Source organism: Lampris incognitus, chromosome 5 (genome assembly GCF_029633865.1).
Source record: "Lampris incognitus isolate fLamInc1 chromosome 5, fLamInc1.hap2, whole genome shotgun sequence".
NCBI classification, from domain to species: Eukaryota; Metazoa; Chordata; class Actinopteri; order Lampriformes; family Lampridae; genus Lampris; species Lampris incognitus.
The window spans coordinates 36,042,285-36,053,613 of NC_079215.1; the positions used below are offsets into that span (position 1 = coordinate 36,042,285).

The 11,329-nt window shown below is 42.7% G+C and overlaps 1 protein-coding gene across 1 annotated transcript; it reads right to left on the bottom strand.

The window, feature by feature from the left end:
* Positions 1-2,493: 2,493 nt before the first annotated feature.
* On the bottom strand, positions 2,494-4,190 carry LOC130112972 (paraneoplastic antigen Ma2-like). The gene is made up of 2 exons (XM_056280492.1): positions 3,384-4,190; positions 2,494-3,237 (listed from the first exon to the last, which is right to left on the bottom strand). The coding sequence occupies exons 1-2, from the start codon at positions 4,188-4,190 to the stop codon at positions 2,494-2,496; spliced, it is 1,551 nt and encodes a 516-aa protein (XP_056136467.1).
* Positions 4,191-11,329: the final 7,139 nt, after the last annotated feature.

Consider the following 11,329-nt stretch of genomic DNA (forward strand, 5'->3'; position numbering starts at 1 on the left):
AAGAACCTGATGGTCACTCTGATAGAGCTCCAGCATTCCTCTGTGGAGATGGGAGAACCTTCCAGAAGGACAACCATCTCTGCAGCACTCCACCAATCAGGCCTTTATGGTAGAGTGGCCAGACGGAAGCCTCTGCTCAGTAAAAGGCACATGACAGCACGCTTGGAGTTTGCCAGAAAGCACCTAAAGGAATCTCAGACCATGAGAAACAAGATTCTCTCGTCTGATGAAACCAAGATCGAACTCTTTGGCCTGAATGCCAAACGTCACATCTGGAGGAAACCAGGCACCTCTCATCACCTTGCTAATACCATCCCTACAGTGAAGCATGGTGGTGGCAGCATCATGCTGTGGGGATGTTTTTCAGCGGCAGGAACTGGGAGACTAGTCAGGATTGGGGGAAAGATGAATGGAGCAAAGTACAGAGAGATCCTTGATGAAAACCTGATCCAGAGCGCTCAGGACCTCAGACTGGGGCAAAGGTTTACCTTTCAACACGACAATGACCCTAAGCACACAGCCAAGACAACGAAGGAGTGGCTTCGGGACAAGCCTCTGAATGTCCTTGAGTGGCCGAGCCAGAGCCCAGACTTGAACCCCATTGAACATCTCTGGAAAGACCTGAAAATAGCTGTGCAGCGATGCTCCCCATCTAACCTTACAGAGCTTGAGAGGATCTGCAGAGAAGAATGGGAGAAATACCCCAAATATAGGTGTGCCAAACTTGTAGCTTCATACCCAAGAAGACTTGAGGCTGTAATCGCTGCCAAGGGTGCCTCAATCAAGTACTGAGTAAAGGGTGTGAATACTTACGTACATGCAATATTTCAGTTTTTTATTTTTAATAAATTTGCAAAAATGTCTATAAAACATTTTTCACTTTGTCATTACTGGGTATTGTATGTAGATTGATGAGAAAAAAAAGGAATTTAATCCATTTTGGAATAAGGCTGTAACATAACAGAATGTGGGGAGAGTGAAGGGGTGTGAATACTTTCCGGATGCACTGTAAGATTTATTGCCAAGAAGCATTGTTACAACAAAGAAATAATCTACCAAACACAAATTTCCTTACTTTTTGTGCTAAGTTTAGTTAAAAACTCTACTGCCACCTCTCCTAAACATCTTCATGTCTCCACAGGTATGTCATCAGGACCAACTCTTCATCCTCTTCACAGCTGTCCTCACTTTCTCTTTGATAATCCACTGCACTTCCTGATTCACTATAACCACATCATTCAACCTGCTCTCTCTAATTTTCTCTATTCATCAGCCCTCAAAGTACTTCTTCCACCTTACACTCTCCTCGCAGCACATTTCCATCTCTATCCTTGGATCACCCTAACCTGCTGCACATTCATCCGAGCCCGGTACCTCTCATTAGCTAATCAATACAAGTCCTTTTCTCCTTCCTTAGTGTTCAACCTCTCATACAACTCATCATACGCCTTTAACATTTGCCTTTGCCACCTCTTTCAAGTTACACGGCATCTCCTTGTACTCCTTTCTTCTTTGAATTACCCCTACCCCATTTCTCCTCCCATTTACACCACAGTAGAAGAGTTTGAACCCACCTCTGATGCTCCCGGCCTTAGTCCCCATCCACCTGGTCTCTTGCACACACAGTATATCTACCTTCCTTCTATCCATCATATCAGCTTGCATCATCACAAGTGGAGGACTCCAACGATGAAATCATCATCGGCTGTCACTTGAAGCGAGTATGACTGTCCTCTCAGTTGGGTTGTCTACTTGTGGGTCTTGAGATGGCTGTAGAGGCTGATCTGTGATCCACATACTTTGGTGCCGTGTGGACCGGGGAAAGTGGTGTTGGTTGGTGGTGGTGGTTGAGCTTTTTTTCTCTCTCCTTTCTGTGCTGTTGCTTATTCTGTGTGGCACAGTGGAGTTCCATTTCATGATGTGCAGCTCCTTCCTGCATGGATTTCTTCCAGAAGCACCTATCCAATTCAATTCAATTCAATTCAATTTTATTGTCATTAAAAACAATGTGCAGGCACATGTTAAAAATGAAATGAGGGCTGTGGCTTCATCAAACAGTGCAAGACAGACACACACAGACAAACACAGCAAACACAATATAAGATATACACACACGAAGACCAAAAGCTAAAAATAAGTTAAAAGAGAGCTGGAGTACAAAATATTTAAAAATATCTACAGACATTCAGTGGGTAGCCAGGTTCAGGTGGGCAACAGCTTGTGGAAAGAAACTGTTTTTGAGCCTGGTAGTGCGGGCTCTGAGGCTCCTGTAGTGCCTCCCAGTGCATGTATTGCCAGTTGCTTGATGTGAACTTGAATTTCTTCAGACTGGTCTTGATATTGCCCTTGAAACGGTCATTTTGCCCACCGGGAGCTCGCTGACCTTACTTCAGCTGGGAGTACAGGATCTGTTTGGGGGATGTGTGTTGGACATGTGGATGACATGGCCTCTCCATCGCAGTTGGTGCTGCATTATTGTGGTGGTGATGCTAATCATATTGGGTTCTTCCAGAACGGTGATGCTGGTGCATTTGTCCTGTAGATACTTGATGGACCCAGAAGACCGCCAGGCAGACCAGTGCCCTCTTCCGAGACTTCGAGCTTGTGGGTCCTAGCTACTGTCTCCTCTTCTGAAGAGGTTTTGGGAGTCTCATCGAGTTTGTCTTTTGGTCCGCGCACCAAACGCACAAGCTTTTTGATTACCTTCTGTGCGTTCTCTGGTGCAGAGCACTTTGGTGTAATATGACCATTTTCGGCACATCGATAGCAAAAATATTCTTTGGATGAACCAGCTCTATGGCCTGGAGCTGATCGACGGGACTGAGTTGTGGTCTCTCGCGTGTTTTCTGATTTGGGTCTCACAGACATCACTCTTATTTTCTCTTCTAACGCTTTCACTTGTTGGCCAAGTGACTCCATGTCACTATGTGATTCCTTTTTCACTCTCCGTGTTTGTTTTTTCTTTGACCCACCTTGTGAACGGTCAGATCGCTGCTGGCACTGGTTGCTCATTTGTTCATCCATCTTAGCAGTTAGTTCTTTGATCTGATCTCGAAGTTCACTCTGCTGGTCCATCTCAGGCTCTGTTTCCTTCTCAACCTGCACAGCGCGTACTCGCTGCTTACTGGTGGTTGCTCCTAGGCTTTGGCGATCAGACTGGCATTCTTCCTCTTCGCGGATCTCTTGGAGCAGACTCAGAAAGGTAGGGGGATCATCTTTCCGCTCCCTAACTTTCAACTGGAGTAGAAGAAGGTCGAAGGTTGAACCTCTAATAAGCTGCTCAACTCTGGCTTTGTTAGCTGAACTAGCTGGGAGACCTCCTCTCTGCACTACTTTTACTAGGGACCTCTCTAAACGTCTGAGGAAGTCAGACAAACTCTCACTAGACTCTTGCGAAGAGATCTAAAGGAAAAATAGAGGTCTTCCCCAGATTTGAACGTACCAAAGATGCTCTCTATTGCCTGAATGTACTCCATTGGGCTAGCATCAGCATCAGTCATATGCACAGCCTGTATGATCTCCAACGCAGGGCCTTTTAGACTCTCAAGGATTCTTCTGCGTTTTTCTTTCTCAGAGCACTCGCCTTCGTCTACCATGACTTTAGCTTGCTCTAACCAGAGGTCTAGACTTTCTTCTCCTGTGGGGGTAGGACTGACCCCAGAGAAAGTTCTCAGATGCCTATATGAACTACTGTCTGGTGGTTTACTACTTTTACCCCATACATCACCAACGGCACGTATAATAGACTCAGGGCTACTGTGTCCTGCTATAGTGGGTTGGCCTAGTCTCGGGATATCATCCATTGTTTTTCCCTCATGCTGTAGGAACTGGGATAACTTCACTGCGAAGTCATCTGGGGTCTCAGCCTCCTCCTCCTCGGTGTAGTACACCATCTTCCATGCACTACCACCCTCCTCTAGGGGGGGTATTTCTGGGGGGACTGTTGTGGGGTCTATTACTTCACGACACTCACACAACACCATCAAGGACTGATGTTGCGAGTTAAACATTTTGCCCTTAACTGCAACCTTGCCCAAGACTTTAACTGCTCCTACTGTTTCCTCTATCTCTGCTATGGTAGTTTCTTCTGGCACTCCATACACTAGAAGGGCATGTTCTACGTTCAATCTCTCTCCTCTACACCAGTTGACCAACTCAAGCTGTGAAGGGCTACTTGTTTGGCCTGCCATTCTTGCAACGTGCTAAACAATGTAAACTGATTGGTAGTTGTGTCACAAAAAAAAACAACCTTGTACTAGTAAACTAAATAAATGCTTGTTATGCTACAAACATCCAAGCGGTGCCTCCAATGTGTAACACCCGTCCCATATTTATCTAAATAAAATCTGCAGTCTGTTACTAATATGGGCGGGCCCTGGGTTATGATCTAAATAAATGGCGCTCTTAGCTTATCAACTGGTTACCAAAATGTCCTAATGCTGTAAAAAAACTGTAAATATTGGCGGTGCCTCCATGACTAAAAGGAAGTAACATGAATTAAGACTTCCTGTTTACCTTATGAATTATAGGAATTGTCTATTTTTTAAATATGTGACACAACACCTTTAACTTAAAATGTACCAAAATATAGATATCTATTTAACAAGCAATATGAAATGAAATGAGGAATTGTCTATTATAGACAATAATAATATAGATATGAAATCACAATAGTTGGATTTGTATGTAAACACAATGTATGGCTTTAAGCCATGTAGGTTCAAAACCTAGAAAAATAATAAAGCGGAGTCTCCAATTAGACTCTGTTACCAACTTTCAACAACACAAAATAATAAAGTGGGCCCACACACTCGCACACACACTCACATGATGCAACGACACAGTCCAACTTTTATCCAGACTGTAACGGGTACGTTGCAGGCCTGAAATGTAGCTTGGGAGCGGTGGGGCCTACAAACTGTTATGGCCACTTTGCTTGGTCACTGCCAAGTATAAACAAAATGCACGTGCATGAATGGAGGTTTGTACTCACGAGTCCCCGCGCCAGGGGAGAGGGGCAACGATGGTGGGAATCAGGGTAACCGTTCGCGCAGCGTGCGCCAGAGGATGAGAGAGAACAAATGTCACGTCGAGGAAACAGCAGGGCAGTCCAAGGTAGCATGGCAGCCGGGAGAACGTTTCAATGTTGTCCACGGAGGTCTTCCCTGCTCACCGTTCACCTTGTCCGACTCCTTTTGAATAAAATAGATAGCTAAGCTACCAAGTCCCAATACTATCCCGGTTTGAGCTGGGAACAACTGGTCTCAGGCAGCCAACATACACACAGCTAACATTGCTATTGTAAACTACTAATAAGACACGTTAGCCCCTAGCTAACAGGTCTGACCTTTTAGCCGAGTGGTTAGTGGTGCCGCCTTGTGGTGCAGTACACCCCGTATCGAATCCCGCACCGGGAAAGAAAAATAACCGGTTACATTGGTGGCAGCGGTGGGATCCGGAAGTGTGCAGATCCTCAGAAGTCTCTTCGGAGCGCGGGAATAACAAAGTGCGAGGGCGCGCTTCCAGGGAGGGTGACGACTGTAAACTACTAATAAGACACGTTAGCCCCTAGCTAACGGGTCTGACCCTTTAGCCGAGCAGTTAGTGGTGTCGCCTTGTGGTGCAGCACACCCCGTATCGAATCCCGCACCGGGCAAGAAAATAACCGGTTACACTATGCTAGGCTACATTTCTTAACTCTAATGAGTAGTCATAGCAAATAATACAGGATATAAACTGCATAGTTACCTTTAGTAGAAACAATATACACAAACACACGATGAAATTAACTGGTCGTCAATCCCCAGACGGTCTGCATACAAAGTTCACGATCAATGTCAAAAATGACAGGTTCACTCTATCGTGTTCAGCTGCTGTCTGCCACTGTCACCCACGAAACCAAGTATTGGGGCCGCAAGCCCCACCCCTTTTCCTCTGAATACACTATCAGATTGGTTAATAATTTAGGATACACGAATTACATTAAAGAAAAAGAATGAATGACATTTGGATTAAATGAGGTTAGGTTGTTAAACTTAACATGTGCTGGACCATGTGTAATTCAAATAAACTATGCTCAACTATGAACTTATGACATATGAGCATAAACCTTGTAAATAGTAAAACACAAATTACTATTCAATATTATGAAACTCTATGAAATGACTTTTTAAAACCATTTATATGATCTTAACCTTCTCTCTTAAATGAATTTATTTTCCCAATAATATGACATTATTTATTCTCTGCATTTTTAAAGCCTGATATATTTAACCAGGGCTACAAAGGGAACAGTGCTTACAAAGTATGACCAAGACAAGGGCAGAAAGGGGCGGATAGTTGCGGTGTGCATCAACTGTGGAATGTGCCTTTATTCTGGACTTTATTGTCAACATTTTGACTCTGTTCGAAATTGAATTTAGTTTTTTTAGGTTTGACTTTATAATCAACATTTTGAGTTTAATAATTCTCAGTTCTCAATAATTACATTTCATTGCTGAAATTTTGACTTTAATTTTGAAACAATTTTATATATTCCTCTCTCTGGTGGTACCAGTTTTAACTGACGTGTGTGTGTATGTGTGTGTGTGTGTGTGTGTGTGTGTGTGTGTGTGTGTGTGTCTGCGTGCATGCGCACTCACTTATGGTGTTCAATCACTATCATAACTTGTACTTGAACATCTAAAGAGTTATAGCTGTATTTGGTTACTTGTACTCAAATGTCTAAAGAGGTGTATTTGTGTTTTGTTACTTATGCTAGTATACAGATATTTGCAAATGAGTGAAATAAAACTGTGGCACAGTGGTTAGCGCAGTCACCTCACAGCAAGAAGGTCCTGGGTTCGAGCCCTGGGGTGATCCAACCTTGGTGGGTCATCCCAGGTCGTCCTCGGTGTGGAGTTTGCATGTTCTCCCTGTGTCTGCGCGGGTTTCCTCCGGGGCTCCGGTTTCCTCCCACAGTCCAAAGACATGTAAATCAGGTGAATTGGCCATACTAAATTGTCCCTTGGAATGAATGTGTGTGTGTGTGTGTGTGTGTGTGTGTGTGTGTGTGTGTGTGTGTGTGTGTGTGTGTGTGTGTGTGTGTGTGTGGGCCCTGTGATGGCCTGGCGGCCTGTCCAGGGTTCCTCCCCACCTGCCGTCCAATGACTGACTGCTGAAATAGGCTCCAGAATCCCCGCGACCCTGAGAGCAGGATAAGCGGTTAAGATAATGGATGGATGAAATAAAACTTAAAAAAATAATCATAGTTGTATGTCATCTAAATACATATAAATAAGATTTGTGCGTGAAAAAACATGATTCAACTCTACATGCAAATCATTGTATACAAATATCCCTTCACGGTTAATACTCAATTTAAGCATCCCGATTTACAAGTATCTCCCCATCTCATGGATGTATTAATCTCTGGAAGACAGACTGAATCATGACCATTTATTAATTACAATGGGGGCTGCTCACCCAGTACATATCGCGTGTATGGGTTCAGTGGCCAAGCTTGGAACTGCAATGTGATGCCATGGGTCTTAAAGAGACTTATGCATTGAGAAACACTGGAAATGAAAGGCCTGTTAAACTGGGGAGGGAAAAAAAAAAGTCTGGGCATCACAAATGTGGAAAAACTATTTGAATGAACAAGATTTAACAACGACAACAGTTTTGTATAGCGCCTTCAAGGAACCCAACGGCACTTTACACTAGATAAGAAAAAAAAAGAAGATTTAAACAAAGATGAAAAGACTACAGACCATAGGCCTTAGTAAAAATAATTAAATCTTCAAATCATTAAATCTTCAAATGCAAATAAAGAAGATTTAAATATTTAAGTCAACATTTTTTTGAAAAGCCACCTGTTTTTATCATGAATGTCCATGTAGTGCATGCCGTTCATGCATTCTCATGCATGTTAGACACACTCACTTCGAAGGCAGCTTCCACTTCTATTGTAGCCTGGATACACTGAGACAGAGTTGTCTGACAGTCTGTCTGAGAGTGCAGGCTTGTTTTTTTTATTTCATTTTCTTTTATTTTCTCTGCTGATGAAGTAGATTGCTTGCAAGCTAACATGACTTAAGATTGCTGTTGTTAATCAGATTAGGTACGCATAATGTGTGGGCCCTGTGTATATTTTTGGAAGATTTTTATGTGCTTTTCTTCTGTGTACATATTGCCTTAAAGGGGAGTGTTATTTCTTTTACTGTTTTAAATGTCCACCCTGATGATTCGAGTTAACACTTGTATTATCTATTGTGTAAATTAATGTATTCTATTTCCATAAAGGTGCATCTGTGGGCTGTGAGAGTTCAAATGTACAAACTGTTTGGTTTGATAAACTGCCTTAGCACTGTGCATCTTTTTTGGAAGAACTGGCTAACTCATGTAAGCCTTGGTGTTGCTGTGACGCAGAAACAAACCTCAGATTCCCAATAACAATACAAATTAGCAGGTTTGTTTCTACTACCAAAGATAACATTTAACGTGCATAATGCAAACCCATTTTCATAAACGTTTCAAGGGACACCATTTTGTCTGAGAGCTATACTATTAACCAGGGCTAAAAGCGGCGAGGTGACTCACCATTCATCCAGTGAACAATCCCATGGCTTCAGTCATCTGTGCAGCAGAAAAAAGAATGGCTGCAGGGCATAATGTTCATTAACTTGGACTAAGCTATTTGTGTCTTTAGTCAATAATGGTTGAGTACTCACAATGAAAAATGTTCAATCACAAATTTATCAGTGCACTCTTTTAAGACTGGCTCATCAAACAGGGCTACAAACATGCATTATGAAAATATATTCCACAGATCCCCCAAACACCATTACCATTACCCACAAATGCACCTGAAGATCAAACACACACACACACACACACACACACACACACACACACACACATATATATATATATATATATATATATATATATATATATATATGACAAGAGCTTAATGGGTTTTCTCTGACAATGCATTTTTGCATAATGTTTTATTACTCTACTAAATCACACTGACATTTTAGTGCTACAAAAATAAAAACAAATAAAACCACTAAACATCTGCCTGTCCTTTATGAACACATCACCAGAGGTTGCACTTTGTTACAAGAATGCACTTAAAGGCTTTCTTGCAGTTTTGTTTCACAACTTATAACATTAGATAGCACCAATAATTGTCGCTTCATTACATTTTTTTCACAATTTATTTTGTACACTTTCCAATCATCTTTTAAAATTCCTAAAATCAATTGGCACAGCATTGCATATTTACTGTGTTTTGATACACTGGTCATGGAGTGAAACAAAGAACAATTGCTCCCTTTCATATGAGACTTGCAACATGATGCCCTGAGGGTGTGTACTTTTGCTTTGAAGGTGTGTGTGCGCGCGTGTGTGTGTGTGCGCGCGCATCGGCACAAAATATGGGGGGTCAGGGGGGACAAAACCCCCCCACTTTTTGAAAGTTCGATTTTCCACCACTACTAGATATATACATATGTACAATATTAGACATACACTCTCTGTATGTGCCATCATTCATGTCACTCCCATCCCACAATATGTAAAAGCATGTTATTAACAAAAAAAAACAAAACAACAAAAAACGACAAAAAAACAAAAACAAAAAAATCCCCTCCCCCTCCATGTATTTGGTACTGGCTGCAGCCCTCGCATCATTTTCATCTGACCTGACTGGCTGGAGGCATGCACAACTTTTTAACAGCATCTGGCTGAGGCACCACCGATGGCTTGCCCATGTAATAAATGTGTGTAGGGGTGACAAATGTGTGTAGGGGTGGGGGAAAAAAGGGGAGAAAGGCCTGAAACCCATCAATTGCTAAGGGGTCCTTAATGGCAGGAAAATGCTCTTAGAGGTAGGCCTATTACAAAAATGCATATTGACTCATCTCTGACCTCCTCGTAAAAACAGCTTTGAGAATATAGTTGAGGAAAAAAGTAGAAGGTGTGCAATGTAGTTTACAATATTCTCCTTTCAGAAGTCACCAGAATCAACTAGTTCACTACAGCTGACTCTTTAGGCTATTGATATACCTGCCATTGCCAGATCATTAGTATGGAGTATTGATAATAATTTATGGAACATTATAGAATTCATATGTATTATTCTGTTTGTAGTTTTACAAACAACTTAAGTAAAACGTATACTCTATTCAATTCAATTCAATTCAGTTCAACTTTATTTATATACACTCACCGGCCACTTTATTAGGCACACCTGTCCAACTGCTCGTTAACGCAAATTTCTAATCAGCCAATCACAAGGCAGCAACTCAATGCATTTAGGCATGTAGACATGGTCAAGACGATCTGCTGCAGTTCAAACCGAGCATCAGAATGGGGGAGAAAGGTGATTTAAGTGACTTTGAACGTGGCATGGTTGTTGGTGCCAGACGGGCTGGTCTGAGTATTTCAGAAACTGCTGATCTACTGGGATTTTCACGCACAACCATCTCTAGGGTTTACAGAGAATGGTCCGAAAAAGAGAAAATATCCAGTGAGCGGCAGTTCTGTGGGCGAAAATGCCTTGTTGATGCCAGAGGTCAGAGGAGAATGGCCAGACTGGTTCGAGCTGATAGAAAGGCAACAGTAACTCAAATAACCACTCATTACAACCGAGGTATGCAGAAGAGCATCTCTGAACGCACAACACGTCGAACCTTGAGGCAGATGGGCTACAACAGCAGAAGACCACACCGGGTGCCACTCCTGTCAGCTAAGAACAGGAAACTGAGGCTACAATTCGCACAGGCTCACCAAAATTAGACAATAGAAGATTGGAAAAACGTTGCCTGGTCTGATGAGTCTCGATTTCTGCTGCGACATTCGGATGGTAGGGTCAGAATTTGGCGTCAACAACATGAAAGCATGGATCCATCCTGCCTTGTATCAACGGTTCAGGCTGGTGGTGGTGGTGTAATGGTGTGGGGGATATTTTCTTGGCACACTTTGGGCCCCTTAGTACCAATTGAGCATCGTGTCAACGCCACAGCCTACCTGAGTATTGTTGCTGACCATGTCCATCCCTTTATGACCACAGTGTTCCCATCTTCTGATGGCTACTTCCAGCAGGATAACGCGCCAGGTCATAAAGCTCGAATCATCACAGACTGGTTTCTTGAACATGACAATGAGTTCACTGTACTCAAATGGCCTCCACAGTCACCAGATCTCAATCCAATAGAGCACCTTTGGGATGTGGTGGACCGGGAGATTCGAATCATGGATGTGCAGCCGACAAATCTGCAGCAACTGCGTGATGCTATCATGTCAATATGGACCAAACTCTCTGAGGAATGTTTCCAGTACC

Excerpts from the sequence above, each read along its gene's own strand:
- LOC130112972 (XM_056280492.1), bottom strand. The coding sequence starts at position 4,190 with ATGGCAGGCCAAACAAGTAGCCCTTCACAGCTTGAGTTGGTCAACTGG. Across the intron at positions 3,238-3,383 it reads GATCTCTTCGCAAGAGTCTA|TTGAAAGTTAGGGAGCGGAA; the intron begins GTGAGAGTTTGT and ends CTTCTACTCCAG.